The sequence below is a fragment of the Salvia miltiorrhiza genome, chromosome 1 (assembly GCF_028751815.1).
Source record: "Salvia miltiorrhiza cultivar Shanhuang (shh) chromosome 1, IMPLAD_Smil_shh, whole genome shotgun sequence".
NCBI lineage: Eukaryota > Viridiplantae > Streptophyta > Magnoliopsida > Lamiales > Lamiaceae > Salvia > Salvia miltiorrhiza.
The window spans coordinates 28,627,959-28,650,310 of NC_080387.1; the positions used below are offsets into that span (position 1 = coordinate 28,627,959).

At 38.2% G+C, this 22,352-nt stretch overlaps 2 protein-coding genes and 1 long non-coding RNA gene across 3 annotated transcripts; 1 reads left to right on the forward strand and 2 right to left on the reverse strand.

Annotated features, from left to right (window-relative positions):
• The first annotated feature begins 943 nt into the window (after positions 1 to 943).
• On the forward strand, positions 944 to 3,987 carry LOC131018461 (protein RAE1-like). Its single transcript, XM_057947184.1, has 11 exons — positions 944 to 1,255; positions 1,363 to 1,449; positions 1,739 to 1,816; positions 1,899 to 2,092; positions 2,433 to 2,574; positions 2,803 to 2,883; positions 2,992 to 3,120; positions 3,233 to 3,310; positions 3,384 to 3,455; positions 3,556 to 3,636; positions 3,704 to 3,987. Exons 1-11 carry the CDS (start codon positions 1,196 to 1,198, stop codon positions 3,734 to 3,736), a joined length of 1,035 nt encoding a protein of 344 aa, XP_057803167.1. The 5' UTR covers positions 944 to 1,195; the 3' UTR covers positions 3,737 to 3,987.
• Positions 3,946 to 8,785, reverse strand: LOC131018455 (BRASSINOSTEROID INSENSITIVE 1-associated receptor kinase 1-like). Its single transcript, XM_057947175.1, is given in 12 exon segments — positions 3,946 to 4,257; positions 4,259 to 4,491; positions 4,581 to 4,975; positions 5,093 to 5,434; positions 5,513 to 5,644; positions 6,182 to 6,258; positions 6,339 to 6,410; positions 6,512 to 6,583; positions 6,962 to 7,105; positions 7,264 to 7,335; positions 7,432 to 7,564; positions 8,086 to 8,785. Coding segments are annotated over 12 exon segments (1,851 nt in total). The 5' UTR covers positions 8,183 to 8,785; the 3' UTR covers positions 3,946 to 4,175.
• Positions 8,786 to 19,370: 10,585 nt separating this feature from the next.
• LOC131018475 (uncharacterized) lies at positions 19,371 to 20,864 on the reverse strand. Its single transcript, XR_009100078.1, has 3 exons — positions 20,733 to 20,864; positions 19,975 to 20,053; positions 19,371 to 19,623 (listed from the first exon to the last, which is right to left on the reverse strand). It is a non-coding gene; the product is annotated as an uncharacterized LOC131018475 (long non-coding RNA).
• Positions 20,865 to 22,352: the final 1,488 nt, after the last annotated feature.

Sequence of the window (22,352 nt, forward strand, 5' to 3'; positions counted from 1 at the left end):
GGTGAAGAGAAATTTTATTGACAGATTTGAGAGCTCGTCGGAATTACAGAACGTGACCGGAAATCTTGAGAAACGCAACTCAAGAAGATTACACAGCACTCACACCAACTACACTCTTTTCTTTCTTGTTACAGTACATAACTAACTGTGAAAGATCGAATTTATAACCCTAACTAACTCACTTAACATTGAGCTAGAAACGACACCGCTTCATCAGAAACGTAATACATGAAGTAAATAAGAAACGCGACTTATAATACTTCATCTGCACAACTCATGCTATTCCTCTGACCAGCGTGGAAAAGTTTCCAGAGCAGAGAAATGACTCCAGAGGAATGACGCCAAAGAAATCATCTTCCAGAGGAATCGACCGCCAGAGGAATCGTCCGCCAGAGGAATCGACCGCCAGAGGAATCGAAATTGCAGCCAAATTCGAAGCCACCTTTCACAACATATGGGATGCCCTAGCCAAAATTTTCTATATACACACCAAACCTACTCTTGAAAAATCCACCAAAAATACTAGTTTTTGTTTTGTTTTATTTTTCATCTTCTGCTTCAACTGTGGAGTACATATACTTGTTCATAGTTTGTTACAACTTTTAATTAATGAGCTCTTCATTTCTGATTTTGGGTTTGAGTGGATCAATTAAGATCCATTCAAGTGTATAAAGTTATTAATTTGTTACAAATTTATTATAAATTTTAAATGGAGATTATAAGAGCTAGTATAACAATACAATCATAATTAATCTTTATTTTTTTTTACAAAAATAGGGGTTAGAGTGAGAAAATTGGATTGTGTGTTTAAATTTACCCATTTATATATTGGATTTTCTTTTCTTTTTTCAGTCTAAAGTAAATATGACTCCATTAGATTTTGGCAATTTAGTATAGTTTTATTTTTCTGCGAAAATAACTAACACTTTGGTTCAAACTTGAAACTGCAAATGTCTGGCGCGCGTGGTTGCCGCAGGCGCAGGGACATTGTAGCTTTCTCCAAACGCTATGGCGTACACCGCGCAGCGTAAACCTCTGCCTCCAAATACCATATATATGTCACCTCTCACATGCCAGCCGCTGCTCTTCTTTTTCTCTCCTCAATTTTTTGTGCGTCAAAAGTTGCTGAAATTCTTCAATCTCCGTGGGATACTTTTCTGCTTCTCTTTTAGCCTCAAACTTAGTCATCTCGCTAATGGCTAGATTTGACAAGGCGTCCGCGTCCACCAATGTAAATCCCAACGGTTCCACTGAGGTATTTCTTATTTATTCATGATTTTTTTCAGGTTTGAGTTTTAACTATCGATAATATCATCCTGCATTGTTGTTGTTCATTGTGTTCAATAATTTGTTTTTGAGAAGGTGGTTCAGCCTCCTAGTGATTCGGTATCGAGCCTAAGCTTCAGTCCCAAAGCAAATGTTTTCGTGGCTACTTCGTGGGATAATGAGGTAAATATTTGTTTTCTTTTTGCTTTTTCGCATTGCCTTCTTCGTTTTTATAGAGCAACATGAATTATGACATTGTATTAGATTAAGATTAGGCGTCCATTTCGGTTAGTATTTTGCATAATTTTTCCGACTGCAGACGCCAGGAGCTTCTGTTTTCTGTATTTGAATCATTCTGTTAGTGATTGCTTCTGGAATGGTTTTTTTATTTGAGAGTAAAAGGGGAAGTTGGTTTAATTTTAGTTGCTGTGTAACAGCTAACTTGGTGCATCGTATGATGAATCCTATTCAGGTTCGATGTTGGGAGGTAATCAAATCTGGAAGCAATCTCAACACTGTTCCTAAGGCATCAATATCACACGAGCAGCCGGTAATTTGTAGTTTGTATGGACCTGTGATTCCCACCACTTGAATTCTGTTTGCTCCTTGTTTAGTTGTATCTTCTTTGCCAGGTCTTGTGCTCTGCGTGGAAAGATGATGGCTCTACTGTCTTTTCTGGAGGCTGTGACAGGCAAGTTAAAATGTGGCCAATAGCATCTGGTGGGCAGCCTGTTACAGTGGCCATGCATGATGCTCCTGTTAAAGAACTCTCTTGGATCCCAGAAATGAATCTCTTAGTCACGGGAAGCTGGGACAAGACGCTAAGGTGAATCCTTTGGTGTCTTCAATAGAGTTCCTCCTTTCATAAGATCTGAGTTTCTTAAGGGGGTGCTTGGTTTCAATCATGATATGCTTTAGTAACAGTACTAAGGGGTTGCTAGGTTTGAATTCTTAAATGACAATGGTAATGGGTAGGACCGAGGAGAGGAATCATTACAGGATTCACATTGATATATCTGTGTAAGCTAGTTGATGATAATATGGGGAAATGTTACCTTATTTTGATTGTCGACCATCTTTTTCAAGCAGTCTATTTTAAACTCTGATATCTCATCTTACTTCTATAAGGATAGTCTAATTCAAGTAAAGTTGTTTTTTCTCTTCAGGTATTGGGATCTAAGACAGCAAAGTCCAACCTGGGTACAACAACTTCCAGAGCGCTGCTATGCACTTTCAGTTCAATATCCTCTTATGGTTGTTGGGACTGCCGATAGAAATATGACTGTCTTCAATTTGCAGAACCCTCAGGTTGTTAGGCATTCTTGCTGCTGCTGTTTGATTTTATTTTATTCTTTTCTAATTCCACTATATTCTTTATACTTTCTTATCTTGCAATTTTTTGTCCTGGCTGATTGTCAGAAGAGCAATATTGATATTTTTTTTAGCATTATCTATTGTTTATGGCAAATCATACCAAATGCATATGAGAATTATGAGGTGATATACATGGTGAATTATTTGTTTTGAATATGGCAGACCGAGTATAAGAGAGTTTTGTCACCCCTCATCTACCAGACTAGGTGTTTGGCTGCTTTCCCTGATAAGCAAGGTTTCGTGGTAAGACTCTTGAAAATCTGTGATGTCAAACTGTAAAACTCGTAACTGTTGAACACTGAATTTGGTCATTGTAGTATCCCTGATGAACATGGCATTTTGTATTTCTAGGTTGGATCAATCGAAGGAAGAGTTGGTGTGCATTATCTTGACAAGTCACAAAAAAGTAAAAGCTTTACCTTCAGATGTCACAGGGATGGCAAGGATGTTTACTCCGTCAACTCACTGAATTTTCACCCTGTAAGAAAAGATTATTCAAATTCTCATTAGGCCAGATACAGTTTTGTCTAGATTTCCTTGTTTCTTTTTCTCTTTCTTATGGTGAATAATGCTACTATCTTCTGCATCTCAGACACATCACACAGTTGCTACTGCTGGGTCTGATGGAGCCTTCAATTTTTGGGACATAGATAGGAAGCAGAAGCTCAAGGTATATAAGTGAACGACTATCTAAAAATGCAAAGCTTTTAAGTACTCTGTCTCACTTCCCCTGAATATGTTAGGCTATGTTAAGATGCAATCAGCCAATAACTTGCAGCAGTTTTAACCACGATGGTTCCATCTTTGCATATTCGGTACGCTTTATTGCCCATTTCAGAATCAGAAAGTTTATTATCTCGTTAACAACTGATTCTAGCAAAATATGATTTAAAAAAGAGATGCTGAATGTGTTAGGCTTGTTATGACTGGAGCAAGGGGGCTGAAAATCACAAACCGGCAACAGCAAAGACAAACATATACCTACATCAGCCTCAGGTACTTTTCTTGAACCATATTCAAGTTTTTATCCTTTCATCTCCTCACGTCGTGTCTATATCTGCAGGAAGTCGATGTTGCACCAAGGGCTAGAAAGTGATGTATCAGACAACTATATTTTTGCCTACGACATAGCAGCAGCAGATAACGTCGTGTTTCTTTTGTAAAGGGCTAGATCGAGAATGGTGTCTGTGCAACTTAACTACAATGTTTGGATTTAGTATAAATTGCATTGAACCTTTGTTTCAATATTGAGCGTATGTGTGATTTTGGTCCAACAACGAAAACAACATTTTGGGCTATTCAGTGTAAAATGTCCGAAAAATAATTACATTGCTGCTTTTCTCTGCAGTTTCGACACATACAATTACAAATGGCCACCTATGAGGTATAGACATTCCCTGCATCAACAAAATTCTGGGGATACAAACAAAACAGAAGATCTATAACAAAACAAGGGGTAGAAGAAGATAACCATATACAAAACTGTAAAAGCTTGAACCAAATACAAAGCTTGATCTCCCCTACGCTGGGGCTGATCATCTCGGCCCGGACAGTTCGTCGGGACGGACATTAGACATGGAATCCATGATAATCCATTCAGTGCCCAAATTCGTGTGATTGAACCTCCTGACGGAACATCTCTTCCTTCTGCCATTCCTCCCACCTCTCGGCCAACCCGTCGCCTTCCAACATCCTCACTACTTCTGACATTTTGGGACGTTCCATCGGAGAGCCCTGCGTGCAGAGCAGAGCCACTTGGATAAGCTGCTCCACCTCTTCTTTAACGTATTTCTCCTCAAGGTCTTTGTCGACTAATGGTTCCAATCTACTGTCCTTGAGAAGTCCTTTCACCTGAGATCATTACAACAAGTACTATAAAATAAATACCATTTGAAATCAGACATGAAATGTAAAATGTCTCAAGACTTCAACTAACTCACCCAATCCAGTAACATGACGTCATCATCATTAGCAAGCCGAGCAAGATCGAAAGCCCTCTGCCCAGTAATGAGTTCAAGAAGCATGACCCCATATCCAAACACATCAGTTTTCTCAGAAGATTTTCCAGTAGACAGGTATTCAGGAGCTATATGACCGATCGTTCCACGCACGGCAGTAGTCACATGAGTATCCTTGTAGTCCATGAGTTTGGCCAGCCCAAAGTCACCAACAACTGCTTCAAAGTCCTCATCCAACAATATATTGGCAGCTTTGACATCACGATGAATAATTTTCGGGTCACAATGATCATGTAAATAAGCAAGTCCTCTTGCAGAGCCCAGTGCTATGTGTTTTCTTGTTAGCCAATCAAGCGGAGGTTGATCTGGTTTTCGCTCTGAAGGTGAAACGAAAAGCTCAGTATACCACAAATACAGATCTAGCATTGTACAAAAATAAGTGACCAGTCCTGTCACCCACAGTGAAAACAGAAAAAAGAAGATGAGATTGCTACCTCGTAAGCATGATGCAACACTCCCATTAGACATGTAAGGGTAAACAAGCAGCCTTTCAGTAGGCGTCATACAAAATCCACGTAAGCGCAGTAAATTTCGGTGTACAGCCATGCTGATCATTTCTACTTCCGTTTGGAATTGTAGCTCTCCACCTTGAGTACGCTCTTCTTTGAGTCTTTTGACGGCCACTAAAGTGCCATCTGCCAATCGGCCCTTGTAAACCTTACCAAATCCACCTTTCCCAAGAATATGGTGGTTACTAAAATTATCTGTAGCAACTTGGAGTTCACGTAGGGAAAATCTTTTGAGCTGACCCAGGTGAACTTCGGGATCCTCCTCAGCTGCAATTAAGTTGACGAATGAGAAAAAACTGATGAGATATGCAAGGTGATGATAAGATACTTCGTCAATCAACTAACCAGGAACATCAAAGAAATTATCTTGTGGCTTCCGTCTTCGGTACCAAGCCAGTGCAATCGCTGGAACAGCAAATAGAAAGGCAGCTGCAGCAGCAACTCCTCCTGCAATTGCTCCAGTAGCACTGTTGCCAACTGCAATGGTAAAACAATATCTGATATAACGGATCTAACTTCCAAACTTAATCCATATTTTTTGTTGAATGCAAAGCTTTTCATCCAGTACACATCTAGATCTTTTGGAAAATAAAGCTAATGTGCATATGAAATTCGTGATGGGGCTGACAGTTTTTCTTATTAAATAAGAGAATCTATTGAAGTTCAGATATAACTCTAAACATAATTAGGTCATTACAGAAAAGTCTAAATATATTAGGTCGTTACAGAAACAGATGAAGAATAATTCCTTGAACCTGAAATTAATTGGTGAACGACACATAACCTTGAAAAAGTACCAAGACATATATGGAGAAAACTATTCAGGTGAACACACTGCACAGAAATTCTAAGGCTTCTGAACAACAAAAAGCTCAGCATACAAGAAAGAACCCCCGACTTCAACATATGTTCTTATTTATTTATTTGATTAAACCAAAAAACATCTTCATTTTAGCTAGTATGGAGAACAAGAAAACTCATAAGAGTATACATATGAAGATTAGGTTTACGGACCTCCAGAACCAGAAGGGGTTGTCGGTGGAACTGAAGGTGGTGGTGGAGGAAGAGGATCCAATTGATTCCCTTGAAAACTGAAAGATAGAAAGACATTAATCAGAAGTAACAATGTGATGCATCTCTGGTGTTCAAAGTAAGAAGGAACTCATTAAACCTGATAGGAGTGAAAAGCTGGAAAGATCCATTAGTTGGAATTGGTCCTGTTAGATTGTTATTTGACAGATCACTGCATGAAATAAACATGAAAATGAGCATCAGAAGTGAAAGACTTAAAAGAGAAGTAAGAGCACCAGACAAAAGAAAATTCATTGGCTTGTTCCCACTTACAGGACTTGTAGTGTATCGATGGTAGTCAGAGAATTGGGTATTTGTCCAGTCAGACTGTTGTTGTTGAGCCTCCTACATATTGCAAAGATAGACAGATACCATTTAGTTTTGTACAGCAATCGCTACCAGATAGAACAAAATGAATCTGTGTTACAGGTAGCACACTGTCATGAAAAAACTCAAACATCTGATTAACAAAGCAGTGTAAGCCCCCTTTTTCATTCTTGAATATCATTCAGTATAAAAGGTCTTATAAATTTAATTTACTGGAAAAGAGCAAGAAAAACCTTCAAGAAATCTACTCCACTTGTATGTAAGCAGAACAATCTAAATCTCATACGCCACCTAGTTTTTAATGGTAAGCATCCTACCGATGGAGAAAGGATAACACCTTTAAAAAAAACCAAGACATAATGTAGAATTAGAGAGCATCAGTATAGAAACCCATACAAGAAACGTAGTCTCTGAAGCTTGTACAGTGTGTCTGGGATCGGACCAGTTAGTCTATTCAGATAAAGATCCAAGCTAACCAAGTTGGTCAAGTTTCCGAGCTCAGGTGGAATCCTTCCACTAATATTATTGCTGTAAAGTTCCCTGCCAAGATGAAGACGAAGAAAGAATAGAGAATAGAGATGGAGAGTGAGATTCATAGTACTCTAACATCAGGTATTAAAAAAGAGTGAATACCATGCCCACAAAAACAAATACATGAAAAGATTAAGGTGAATTTGGATAAGCAAAGAATGGCTTACAAGTACTGTAAAGAAAGGAGCTGACCAAGCTGTGGAACTAATTGGCCCGACAAATTTGCATTGCCGAGATCACTGTGTAAGACAACCACCAACATATTTAACATTCCAATTACACTTCAATAAAGCGAATGAGAAATCCTGATTTGAGAGTGATAAAGCCACACTTACACACGCGTAACAAAATTGTCACTATTGCATGTGACATGAAACCATGTACAAGGATTGACAAGGGTCGGATCCCAACTCTGAAGAACATTGTTAGGATCGGCCAGATTAATCTTCAGTGCATTCAACGCATCCCCTGCAACATACAATGTTTTCTTTTCCATTACATAGTCCACTTCTCAGAACGTTGATAAGCTACGAGTGAAAAACTATAGCACTATCACCGTGCTATCAGTTCCAGCGAAATCTAAGTTGCTAGAGAAACTTGACTAAATCAGCAAAAGCGAAAATGCTTTTCCAACTTCCAGCTAAAACAAAAGTGGCATTCTCAATCATCAAGATTTTCCTTTTAAGCTGAGAATCAATACAAATGTGCTTTTCATTTGCGATCATCCACACATCGTTTACATTCCTTTGAATGTTGAGAATCACTCTAAACGCCTCCTTTTGTAATAAACCATTCTATTCATAGACAAAACATCGTGTAGAAGTTTTGTCAATCTTATTAATTTGGCTCAGAAATGCAGAACTTCGAGGACAATGTAATAACAAAATTACCAATCAATTTACTCATTTCAAGTCAACGTGCAATTGACTAAATCAAATTCACCAAGCCAAGAAACTGATACATACAATCCAAAAAAAAAAAAAACTGACCTTCAACGTTTGTAGAAACCTGCGAAAATCTTGCAAACACCAGAATTAAGAAGAGATAAGCCGCCCGAAAGATCATGGCCATTGACCACCGATCCATAAGAATTTCTACCACCAAATTGACCAACTAAAAACCTAATTCTTCATTAAAAGTAAATAAATAAAGCCTACACCAAGTTCCAGCTTTCTATAATTTGAATTATACAAGCTTGCTAGCCAGCAGGGATAAAAAGGAAAGTAAATACTTGAATTAAAGAGAGAAAAAGAAAATAAGAATCTCAATTATTAATCACCCAGTTCAAGCTTCAGCTGAGATGAATCTAGCTGAAAGAAGCAAGAACTGAAATCAAGAACGACACGGAAACCGAGCAGCAGCAGAAAAATTAAAAAGTAGAGATAATTAATTGGGTTGATTTTTGGGGAATGCAAGCAACTAGGATACAGAGTCTTGTTTTCTTTTTTCTACTGTTTGCTCAAATTGTGAGGTGCGTTTTGATTTTTTTTTGGCAGTGAAATTTGGGGGTAGATTGTTCAAATCAACGGTCCGTGAATGGGAAAAAGGAGTGGGAAGTCGTTGCGGAGAGAGAGAGAAGGGATGCTGATGGTCAAACCTTGTCTTTCTCTCTCCCTCTCTCTGTATATTACGTTTGGTTCCTTGTCACTTTTTCACGTAATTTTCCTTTTACCGTAGCATCAAAAAGACAATTTCTGGCTCCAATCATGTTGTGCTAAATTATATACCAAATACGGAAATATGCAAAATTCATTCTGTAACTATTTAGGGCCCTTTCGGTTAAATAATGCTCTTCTCTACAACGACTCTTCCAAAAATTGCAAAATTCATTTCGAGATTTTCTGAAAATTCAATCACATGAAATACAAAAAATAAAATATAAAGTTTTTAATGTACTTCATGAATGAACGTTTACTTTAAAGGAGTAGCCTTGATAGATAAAAAAAAAAAAAGATTAATTCCTTATTTACTTTGTTGGATTGAAACTTTAAAATATCTCAAACTCTTTGATTATTTTTATCATTAAGCTGATTTTGCTTTATTTTTATCCCATCAAAATGGCTAGACTCGAGTAATCCTACTTTTGAAAATAAAAATATTCAATCATCCGTTTTATCAATAATACAAAATAAACGCCCCTGTATTAATATGTTTTCCAACTACACCTTTTAGAGTTAAATGGGTAATTTTGGATGATCAATAAACATATGCAACTGATACTAATTTGATATATTTAAATTACTATAATTATAGTTTTTTGTTAACGATCATGAATTATTTTCAAGCAAATATTAAGTTTTTCTTTCATAATCTTCTGAGTATAAGATAAGACAGTGCACACGCATGTAATGGATTTTCATGTTATGGTCAAAATTTAAAGAGAGATAAATGCAAACTAATTAATTATAATCAGAAATTCACTTACATGACGCACTAACTTGCAATTTCAATTAAAATTTTGGAGTTCTAGTTCACTTAATTTGATGTTGCTCATTTTAAAATGTCAGGACTACGGAAAGATATGACTTATTATACCAATTTTGTTATTTCGAATGGATCATTGAATGAAAAATTAATACATGTTGGCCCGCAAGTTTAAATAAATCAAAACTTATAAGGTATGAATGTTAAAAAAAAAAATAGTCAACTTCCTTTTGCACCTCGGTCAAACAAAAGCTGCTACAAACACAATATCAAATGAGCATTCTTACAAATTATGTACACATAAATTAATAAAAACTCAACAAAACTTGGATAAATTTTGAAAATGGTATGTTAGTATTTTTAATTTCTCTTTTGGTGGGCCCACCACGCACGGCCGCCAAGTAGGAAATGGGATGACGCTGACTGCGAAAGCTGTCCCTCTGTAATTTTTGGCATTCCATAATCCATTTTTTATTGTGGATCACACGTTCCCTAATGCTACTTTAACTCGTAAACGATTTATTGGGGAATGATTGGTTTGTAAGGAGAAGGATTAAATGTAGAAATTTTTATTTTCTTTCTTTAAATGTAGAAATAAATATAATTGAGTTTCTCTAGCTTGAGTAATTATTTAGAAGTTTATCTAAATTCGATTGAAAATTACTTTACGTTATAAATTATAAATATAAATTTAAAAATAAATCATATTTTAATGTAATAGCATTGGATAATTCATTGAAAAAAAATTAGAAGACAATAAAATTATACTCCCTCCGTCCCATCTCCATAGTCCACTTCTCTTTTTCACACATATTAAGAAAATGCAATAAATAGTGCTTGAAAAATTCAAATTGTACTTGGAAAATACAAAATATATTTAATTATTCAATTTTGCCCTTATTTATTCTATGTTCTATATTAAAATAAGGTTACTTTGGTAAAAAAGAAATTTAATGCTAATTTAATTTAGAAAGTGGACTATATTGTGCGACATCTAAAAAGGAATAAGGGACTATGGAGTTAGAAGGAAAAAAAGGGAGAAAATTGCTTCTTGCACTTTGGGTCTGGACTGTTTGGCTGATCTGGAAGTGTAGAAACAAGAGCAGGTTTGAGGGTAGGGTGTGGGATGCTAAGCAACTTGTTTTGGAGATTAAGGGTAGACTTTGGAATTGGAACAAGATATACCAAATTGCTGATGTGAATGTTTCTTTCTCTTCTTGGTGTTCATGCGAACACAAACTTTCTATTTTGTAATGTTTTAGGTACCCCTGGTACCTAAGGTTTTTTCCTTTGTGTCAATGAAGTATTTTTACTGATAAAAAAAAAAAAACTATTGAGGTGGGACGGAGGGAGTAATAGAAAAATAGATTAAAGGTCATGTTTCTTTGATATTTCTTTTAACTTATATATTTAAAAAGTTTATTTATATACCCATAATAGTTATAAATTCGATTAATTAGGGGTATTTTAAAATCGTAGAGAGAGAGAGAGAGAGAGAGCGCCGTTTCCTTCTCTGCTAGATCTCCACAGCGCCTCGCCGGCGCCGTTTCCGCCGAGCCCCCGCGCCGCTGCCCGCCGCGCGCCGCCCTGCTGCCCGCGCCGCTGCCTGTGCCTCACCGGATCCGCGCCTCTGCTGCCAGCGCCGGATTCGTCCACTACCAGCGTGACTATCCACTCCGGCGCTCTGCCCTCCGGAACCGCGCGACGCTGCTCTACGGCTGGACCGGATCTACCCACGCCAGTCAGCCCAGGCGCCGCTCTGCCCTTCGGAACCGTACTGTTCTCCCAGCCCAGGCGCGAGTCGTGGCGCTGCCCGGTGGAGGGATCAATTGCGCAAGCCACCTCGCCAGATCCGCCCATAGATCTGCCTGCCCAGAAGTAGTCTGCCTTCGACTACAGATCGGCGACATCTTTCTCTGTGGTAGCTACCTTCGACTCCAGACCAGCGTGACTATCCACTTCGGCGAGACCACGCCTCCAGGCTCAACGCAGCCCTCAAGTCCGGCGAGAACGCGCATCCAGCCAGGCCTTCCGACTCTTTATGAAAGAACAGCGTCCAGATCCGCAAGTCAGGCCTTCCTATTCAAAAGCTAATTTCTACTTCCTTATCTCGGGTGATGTGCAGTTGATATAGATGCGAACTGAATTTAGTAATTGAGACAGGAAATTACCTTGAAGGTTTTCAAGCAGATGGGTTGTTGTTGGGGTTGAATGTATTGTAGGATAAGTGTAATGAATTGAATGTGCCATGGTGAAACGAATGGACAAGACTTGAACTGAAATTAGCAAAGTTTAAGGACAGCTTATCTTACAGTTGTTTGGTTAGATTGATGTATTGTTCGTTGTAGTTGATTACTACATAAAACAGGTGATTTTCTCTACAATGGAGCCTAGAGTGAGCGAGAGAGAGTGGAGAGTGGTGAGAAGAAGAGGGATTGGTCCAAAACATGTCGAGAGAAAACAGGCAAGAAGCTGGAATCGGAGCAGTTTGAATGGGAGGAGAGATTGGAGTTCGAATGAACGTGATGACACTACAACCTTTTTCTTTAACAACATCCCAGAGGATTGCAGCCTTGATTTTCTCAGACGTAAGTTCGAGACGGTTGCGAAGACGGTGGATGTATACTGCCCAAGGAAGAGAGATCTTTGGGGAAGACCGTTCGGCTTTGTTCGATTCGAAAAGGTGGAGAGGTCTGAGACTTTACTGATGGACCTCAACAAACTTTGGATTGGCAGTTATAAGGTTAGAGTTTATAAGCCTAAATTCCAAAGGGATTATAAACCTAAATTCGAAAGGGTTGATGAGAAGGGAATGAATGAGCAGAATAGCGTCAAAGAAAAGAAGTTGGAACAGATACAGCCATGCACCATGAAGGTGTATAATAGGCACGCAGGTGTCTCCTTTAAGGAAGCTCTTACAGGTGCTAAAGATGATAAAGAACTTGATGATGAAACATTACAGTTCCAGACGACGGAAGAAGATTTGGTTTGGCTTAATGGGGCTTTTACAGGTTACATTAAATCTGAGTTTCTCTGGGAGGAAGTTCGAGAGGAAATAAATAGTGAATGCGCAGGTTGTTTTAAGCTGAACTCCCTCGGTGGCAACATGGTCCTAATCCAAAGCAGCAACGAGCAGACGACCGAGGAAAATCTCAATAAGCTCAACGAATGGAGAGACTTTTGGTTGCAGTGGTGGAGGCCTTGGAAATCTGTTGATATCAACTATCAAAGAGTTGTCTGGACTAAATGGACCGGAGTCCCGCTACATGTTTGGAATTCCCGTTTCTTCAGTACGGCAAGCGCGAGGTTCGGGTTGCTTCTGAAAATTGAAGAAAAAACAAGAACGAAAGAGAGGCTGGACGTGGCTTTTATACAGATGTCTACTGGGTTCAACTCCATCGGAAACATATTGAAATGTAAAATCGACGGTGCTTCGTTCCAAATCCGGGTGGAAGAAATGCACTATAATTTCGTTCCCCCGGAGGAGGAGGTGTGGTCTTTGGACGAAGATGCTGACTCAGAATGTTCTTTACAAGATATCTCACAGTCTCCGGCGAAGGCTTTCATTGTCGAGTCGGAAACAGAGGACGGTGAAGGAAACGATTCGGTTACTCAAAAAAACGGCGTCTCGGAACTCGAGAGGAAGGTGGTGGAAACTAATGGCCCGTTCTTACATTACTCTGACACAGATAAAGGAAGCCAAGTCCACCGGGTTTCCTCCGAAGGGACTGATAAATCGCCTTTAAATGAGCCAGAGACTAGAGGTAGAGAGATCAATGAAGGGAGTAGAAACGAGAAAGAGAAGGAATTTCAAAATGAACTTGAGGGGGAGGAGTGCGAATCCTCGAGGGTACCAGATTCTCTCACTGCGGGGGTTGTTTCTAAGAAAGGAACGGCGAACAGACGAGGAGGAGTTTCGAGGAAGAAAATTCAGAAATCAAAAGCAACCGAAAATCAGCATCAAGTTTGGGGCAATTTCATTGCTGATATTGAATCAGAGGGTGAGATGGGCAAGAATGGAAGCGGCTCGCGATCTACTGAGGCGGATTGGGAGAATTCGGAGAGAGATGAAGATACAAGAACATGGCTCTTTGCCAAGAAGTTGGGTTTGTCGAGCAATCACCAAGACGCGGTCATGATCGAGCAATTGAAGGAGCAAAGAGCAAAGGCAGGACATCCAAAGGTCGTGGGTGATATGGAAACAGGTTTTTAATGAATATTTTATCTTACAACATTAGAGGCTTGGGGAGTTCCATTAAACAGAGTGATATCGGAGAATTGGTTAGGAAAAATGCTTTAGATTTTTGTTTTGTTCAGGAAACCAAAATGGAAATTTTCTGTTCCTCAATGTGTGATAAGTGGTGGGGGAGGAGTAATTTTGATTGGGCTGTGAGGGAGTCAGAAGGCAGATCGGGTGGAATACTATCGGTCTGGAGTAAGGATAAGTTTGTGGCAACTAGTAAATGGAACGTGACGGGGGCTGTTATTGTTAATGGGATTTGGCTACAAGGAGGCCTGCATTGTTGTTTTGTTAATGTGTATGCGCCCATGGGAACCACCGAAAAGGAATCTTTGTGGGATACATTACAGCTCATTGCTCTTCAAAACAAAGACTCTTGCCTGTGTTTTCTTGGCGATTTCAACGCAGTGCGTGATCCGGGAGAAAGGGTGGGGAAAGGTGCTGTCTTTAATCAAGCAGATGCAAGGTCTTTTGACACTTTTATTAGGCAAAGTAATCTGCTGGAAATCAGAACACAGGGGAGAAAGTTTACGTGGTATCAACCTGGTGGAGGATGTAAGAGCAAACTAGACAGATTTATGGTCAACGAGAAATGGATGCAGGAATGGCCGGACACAGTCGGAAGGGGGCTTCAGAGATCAGTGTCGGATCATTGTCCGATCTTCCTGACTACAAAAACCAAGAACTGGGGACCCAAACCTTTTAGGTTCCTCAATTCTTGGCTCTCCCACCCAGATTTTTACGCGTTGGTAAGGAAATCTTGGGATGAAGCTAAAATTGAAGGATGGAGCTGCTTTGTGTTCAAAGAGAAATTGAAATTGGTGAAGAGTGCGTTGAAAGAGTGGAATCTGAGGATTTATGGCAACATTGAGCACGGATTGACAGATCTTAAGGATGAACTTCAGGAGCTGGACATTTTTGATGACACCTTTGGTCTTGAGGAGAGTGAGACAATCAGGAGAAATGAATTACGAGCAAAGATTTTTCTTAAATCCAAAGAAAAATGTAGTCTTCTCCAACAAAAGGCGAAAGTCAAATGGGTCAAGGAGGGCGATCTGAATACTAGTTTTTATCACAAAGCAATTGTTGGGAGAAGAAAGAAGAATGAAATTGCAGGGCTTGATGTTGGGGGCTACTGGATCGAGGATCCAAAGAACATTAAGGAGAACGTCAAAACGTTCTTCGAGAATCACTTCAAGAAGACGCCGCGCGTCCTACCTATGATACCGGGAGATTTCACTGCTCGGCGAGTTTCTGCAGAGAATAATGCGGAGCTGATCAAAAATTTTTCAGAATCAGAAATTAAAGAGGCCATTTGGAGCTGTGACGGTGACAAGAGCCCAGGACCGGATGGTTTTAACCTCAAGTTCTGGAAAGCGTCATGGGAGATTATCAAGAAAGATTTTTTAAAGGTGATGACTGAATTTCACACCAATGGCAAAATCCCTCGGGGATGTAACTCTTCATTCATCGTTCTCATTCCTAAAAAAGAAGGAGCTTGCTCACTTGAGGAGTTTAGGCCTATTTCACTTATTTGTAGCCTCTACAAAGTCATTGCGAAGGTTTTGGCGAATAGGATGAAACAGGTCATGAATTCAGTTATTTCGGATAATCAGAGTGCTTTCATTGGCGGCCGTTACATCCTTGATGGGGTCGTGGTTCTAAATGAAGCAATCGCGGAGGCTACTAAGAAGAGAAAAGGGATGATTATTTTCAAGGTGGATTTCGCGAAAGCATATGACTCCGTCGAGTGGGATTTCTTGGATTTAATGCTTGAAAGAATGGATTTTGTACCATTATGGAGGAAATGGATCCGAGGTTGTATCTCCTCGGCGACGACGAATATTTTGGTGAATGGATCTCCATCTGGTGAGGTGTGTTTAGAAAGAGGATTACGGCAGGGGGATCCGCTTTCCCCATTTCTCTTTCTTATTGCAGCGGAGGGGCTCCACTCTTTGATCACGAGAGCTGTTGAGAAGGAGCTGATTAACCCGGTAAAGGTAGGAAATGATTTCATTTCAATTCCGCACCTCCAATACGCCGATGATACGGTCTTCTTGATGGAGGATGATGAAAGAAATGCAGTGGCAGTTAAAAGGATTCTCAGAGTGTTCCAGCTACTGTCAGGGCTTGCTGTGAATTTCAAAAAATGTTGTCTCTTCGGAGTTGGGGTCGAGGAGGATAAGATCGAGAGGATGGCGGCTGTTTTGGGTTGTGATGTAGGCTCCTTACCTTTCAATTACCTCGGTATTAAAGTGGGTAGCAAGGGCAAAAAGGTTGCTGATTGGAAATACTTGGTTGAAAAGGTGAGAAAGAAAATCGATTCGTGGAAAAATGGGAAGTTCTCTCTCGCGGGCCGAGTGACCTTGGTGAAGGCTGTGCTTCAATCTATACCGATTTACCAGCTCTCTTTTACCTGTTTACCAAAATCAATTGTGAGTTCTCTAAATGCTTTACTTGGTAATTTTCTGTGGGGAGGGGGTTCTAGTAAAAGTGCGATTGCTTGGGTGAAATGGAAGGTGCTTTGTGCTTCAAAAGATGAAGGAGGCTTGGGGCTTAAAAATATTGAGTGGTTTAATCAGGCACTTGTCATTAAATGGTTGTGGCGGTACCTTACTGGAAGGGACATGCTTTGGGCTAAAATTGTTAGGTCCATTTATGGTGAGGTTGAGTGGAGAGAGACAGGTCTGGAAAACGCGGGGAAAGGTAGATTTAGAGATGGGTGGTGGCCGAAGATCGTTTCGGCGGCGGGTGGGGCGAGCAATTTTTGGTTTGTTCAAAATTTGAAGCCAAAGGTGGGGGATGGGAAGACCTTTAAATTCTGGAGTCAGTGGTGGGTTGGACAAAAGCCGTTGAAGTTTACTTTTCCTAGACTTTTTCAGTTGAGTGCTAATAAAGAAGCTGCAATCTGTGAAGTTGGGGAATGGACTGATAATGGATGGTGTTGGGATTTAAGGTGGAGAAGAGAGCTATTTGACAGAGAGAGGGAAGGAGTTTCGGAGTTGCTTAGCCTTGTTTCTGGTACTAATCTGTGTGCAGGTAACAAGGACGGATGGACATGGAGTGGCGACATTGAGAGAGGCTTTACAACCAAGTCCGCTTATGAAGCTATTAAAGATCAAGCAAACGAGACTACGGAGACGGTGGAGGAAACTGATATGAGTACGAAGGTGTGGAAGATCCCTATTCCAAACAAAGTCAAGCTTACCGCATGGAGAATTTTGAAGAACAGAATTCCGACGTGTGACAATCTCTCGAGAAGAAATGTGATGTTGTGTGAAGTTGAGGTGGGATGTAACGCCTGTTTTCATCGGCAGGAATCCACGAACCACTTGTTGATCCACTGTCCAAAGACCTCAAAGGTATGGGAAGCAATCTTTCAATGGCTCGGAGTTAGCATGGCGCAGCCATATGACGTGTCCTCGCACTTTCAGTTCTTTACTAGTTTGAGTGGCCGGAAAAGAAATAAGAAGCTCTTGATGGCTCTTTGGTGCTTGTACTACTTGGCTTATTTGGAAAATGCGTAATGAGAGTAGATTTGAGAACAAAAGATGGGAGAGTGCAAACTTGTTTGGAGAAATCAAAGCTAGAGTGTGGAGTTGGGGTAGAATTTTTGGATTTGTTAACGATGGAGTTGGGATTCATAGGTGGATGTCGAATGATGAACCACCGATGATTTTGTAATCTTCTTGGTACTACTGGTGCCTTTTCGTTCTATAATATTTACTTTCCTTATCAAAAAAAAAAAAGTTATAAATTCGATTAAAAAGTGATTTTACTATTCATTCTCATCTCAAATTCATATAGCAATATTTAAATTTAAATTGCTAAGACAATTGGATATGTGTCTCGATAAAAACGTGAATATTCAGCAAATAGTAGTATTAAAACGATTAATATTAAACGTAAATAATAATAAAACTAAAACATAGTGAAAGATTATGTTGGACATGTTGATTAATATTCAAAACGATTTAGAATTCATATTCCCCCCTATGCATCTCAAGTAAAATTTAAAAGTTATTTTATTTATTTCTATTTCAAACCCAAGTATTAATACTAACTAATTACTCAAGCACGTAAATATCATTTTATTTAGGTTTTCAATCAATGAGTCACATAAAAGTCGATGTACAATTCTAAATTTTGAGAAACAGAAAAAAGAATGAAAAATATTTAAGAAAATTATATATTCTTTATTCTTTAATTATGGAAATTTTGAGAATATAAAATAAATACAATTAGAAAATGTGAAATAATAATTCACAAAATTAGTATGTAAGATAAAACAAGAATAGAGAAGGCAAGAAAACACATGTATGCACATGAAATAAGGTGTGCTTCTAACATATAATCATATTTATATAGAATGCATATACTCACACTCATACTCATCTGAAATTCGATTAAAAATTGTTTTTACTACATGTTCTCGTATCAAACCATATAGTAATATTTGATAATTACTCGAAGAATACGTTTTAAATTTATAAATATAAATTATTGCAGTAATTGATTTTCTGTCAATATAAATTCGAAAATCACAAACTAAGTTTAGATAGAACAAATGATAGAATAATACGATGAAAATTCCACCTAGACATGTGATTAATATTTTGATCCATTTAGAATTATATATTCGTACATGTTGCAAACCTAAATATGTAAATATGTTTTTGTTTATACTTCCAATATATTCTAGAGGTGTTTTTATTTTAGTTCACCCCTACATATATAGGTGCGGAGCTACACCACGAGGTGGTGGGGCAATTGCCTCCCTCAAAAATAAATTAATTAGTATACTTAATATTTAATATATATGTATAATTACAAAAAGAAAAAGAAAATTGCCCCACCAAAATCTTGAGAAAAATGGACAAATGTGACATGGAGATTGAAAAAAAAAACTTTAATAAAATTATATTCATTTTCTTGCCATATATCTAACGTGGAGATTAGATAGATAAGATAAAGAAGCGAAAAAAAGATAGAGGAAAGAGAAATTACTTTAATTTTTCTCCACAAAATTATTATTATTATTATTATTATTATGGGTCCTCACTTAAGTGAAGTGACCCGGGTTCGATCCCTCTTGGGAGCGAATTGGAGATTGGAGATATAAGGTGGATTTTGGTGAATGGAGAGATAAGGGGTTCTTGGAGTGGATGGGGAACTAATTACTAACATCTAACATGACTTTGCCCGATCAAAAAAAAAATTATTAAAAGAGAATATGAAAAGTTATTCTCTATCTCTATGACTTAAATTACCATCTTCTCACCTATGTGTTATGTCCGTCTATTATTGCGATAAAGAAGAGAGAGAGAGAGAGAAATTACCCGTCACCAAATTGAGAAATCTTTTCATCCTAAGAACCGATTTTTTAACTTGAAGATTACAAGGTATATAAAATCAACTTCTTCAAATACTTTGTCTTTTGTTATTACATGACATTGTTAATGTGACACCCCAATCTAATTAAGGAGTTAAATAAAACTTTTAAATAAATATTTAATGCGGAAGTCTTTAAAAAATTTAAAATCAACTTTAAAAAAATAAATATTATGGGGAAAACAATTTAAGGAAAATAAATCCTTAAATGAAATAGACTTTTAAAACGATTTAAAAGAAATTATCTTTTTAATAATATTTTCAAATACAAACTTTGGTTTAAAACCGATCACAACATCTCGGTCCCAAAGTATGACGTAAAGAAGTCATACATGAGATTATTTAACTATTAAATAAAACCTGTGCTAAGCAAAACTTTAAATACTTAAATTAATTTAGAATGAAATCAACTGTTCGCAAAATAACTTGATGCGCTCATTCGACCCTCCACGCGTCTCCAACAGTAAAATACCTGAAAATGTTTAATATGGGATGAGCATACAGAGTACACTCAGTGTGAGATATCATGCAATTATTGTCCACGTTAATAAAATGGTAACACATATGATCGTAACATTCATAACTGTAAGTCGCACGGTGGCATACCAATGACCTTTCGTCCTGGACCGATTCAACCGGCCCCTGGCGACTGGTTGAAACCATAACTTTAACATGTAAATCGCATTGTGGCATACCAAGGACTGTGACGTCCTGGACCAATTATGCTGGCCCCCAGCGATATTATATAACTCACATATGGTAAACACATAATATTAAAATGGACAACAATTAACCACGACATGTATTTAAGTAAATCCCACACCTGAAACTTTAACTTGAGTTTGAACTTGATAACTGACTTGAGCAATTCAATGAAAATTCATGTCCTAGTCGCGCCGCACCTAGTCAGTTAAATTCAAATAATAAAACATAAGGGCCTATCTGAACTTTATCAGAAAAATAATCTAAACTTTAAAATTTTATTCTATAATACCATCATAATTTTTGGTCTAATGAATCAAATAATAAAATGTATGCTATTATAAAATTTTGGGTTGGTGTTTAACTAAAAATCATGCCCAACTTATTAAATTAAAATCTTAAGCCCAAAATTTGATTTAATATTGAGCCCAATCTCACAATAAATTGAGCCATTAAATGTAACACCAAATTAGGCCCAAACTCATTTTGACTTTCCCTAATTTAAACTAAACACACCCACACAGCAGCAGCCCTCTCTCACTCCCTCTCCCTCTGCCTCTCGGCCGCTCACCACCACCCTCTCTGCACCCTGCCGCCGCCGGACGGCACGCCATTGCCGGAGGCGGGCGACCCTGCCTCCTTTCGTCTTCCCAGTTCGGCGACAGCTGCTCATACAAATTCATCTCTAATTCCTCTTCTAATTTCAGTCTGCTGATTTCATTTTATTTGTTTTAGCTTAAATAAGTTCATTTATTTGGGCATCTAATTTTGTGAATCGAAGTGTTGGGTATTTGGGTCTTTGTTTCTCTCCATAAAGGAAAAATAGAACGAAACATTTTCTGTATTGAAATCAGATTATGAAATAGTAATAGATTTTACCTCTACGGTGGAAGGAACGAACTTGAGTCCTAGCTGGACAAGTTTGTGTTTGCAAATTATAGATGTAGAAAAGGGGATATACAGAGGTGATTGAATTTGAATCTGATATATATATTGAAAAGTATGGCGGTGGATCAAAAATAAAAGTACGGCGGCTGTATGATTGATGCGTGGAGGACACGGAAATATAACTGTTAAGTTTCTTAAAACATGTCCAATTGTGGAATCAATTTTAACCTATGTTGTATAGCCCCAAATTATATTAAATTTTAAATTAATTCATCACTTCAATTTTTTTTTACTAATATATTGTGTATTAATTTGTAGCCCCCATTTGCCCTAGCCCCTAAACCTCTTTGCCGCCAGCAATTGCGCCGCCGACTAGCGAAGGCGTCGCCAATCTCTACATGCAAAAACACCAATTGATTACTGATCGATTTTTTTTTAAAAAAAGTTGATTACTGATTCTGGTAATTTTTGCTCAACTTTTATTTTTAAAAAAAATGAGAAAAAGGTAAAACTTTAGATTGTAGTCAATTATTGCGGCTTTGAATAATTGATTGCTGGTTTCAAATCTTCATGAGAATACACTTTTTTTTGAAAGATTCATGAGAATAAACTTGATGCACTCCATTCATGTGAAAGAGAAAGTGAGAATGTGATGATGATGGATGAGTGAGAGATGTGTGTAGTGGAGATAAAGTGCAGACGTGAGACGTGGTGACGAAGTGTGATCGTGGAAGATGAACTGTTGCTTAGGGCAATTGAAAAGACATCGGCGGTTTGAAATCCGCGCGCCAAATCGTATTTAATGAATTTTGAAGTCCGTAATTAATGCCCGTCAAAGAAATACCTTAAAATAAGAGATTAAAATGATGAAGAATAATTGACGCAATCTCTTACCCATGAAAATAGGCGGCGAGCAAATCATGCTATGATAAGAAAAGATAAATTCAAATAAGATATTTTGAATCAATCTCTTTTATCCAAAAGATACGGTCACCAGTCAAGAATAAAGCACAAGTTATCTTGTTCTCTCATCAGTTAAAGGTAATGTTATTTCAGTCAAGTTCCCAACAATCAGTCAGGAAGGAGATCAATAACTGTTTGATCTGAGCAAAGTTTCCCCTAAGTTTGATAACCAGTTATTATCATAAAGATTGACTAATGTGATTGGAAGGAAGAGAAACAAGCGTAAGTTAGGAAAAATCAGTTTTAATACATCAACAGTTGAGAATAGCAAAGTAAGACTGAACAAAGGGAAGTTGACAAAACAGTTCTAGAACGTCATTTACAAGTATGAAATTTTAAAGGCAATTAACATTTTGGACCTTCCTTCGTTCTCAGTTGATGCGAAGTTTCTTGTTCGGTTTCTATGGTGAACTTTCAGTTGACTCTTCAGCTATCTTTCCTTTTTCGTTCTTGTCTTCTTCTTGCTTCTTGTTGTCGTGGGATTCAGGCATGACGCTGATTTTGGTCTGAATTCCCAATTGCTGTTGAAGATTCATGACAGTGGATTCGAGAAAGGCTAGTTTGACTTTGAGATCGTATGTCTCCTCTTCTTGAATGATCAGCCTTTCATCTAGCATCTGAATTTCTTCATCAGTGAGAGGCCTTGCC

Coding starts and splice junctions, on each gene's coding strand:
- LOC131018461 (XM_057947184.1), top strand. CDS start 1,196: ATGGCTAGATTTGACAAGGCGTCCGCGTCCACCAATGTAAATCCCAAC. Junction 1,256..1,362: donor ATCCCAACGGTTCCACTGAG/GTATTTCTTATT, acceptor GTTTTTGAGAAG/GTGGTTCAGCCTCCTAGTGA. Junction 2,884..2,991: donor CTGATAAGCAAGGTTTCGTG/GTAAGACTCTTG, acceptor TTGTATTTCTAG/GTTGGATCAATCGAAGGAAG.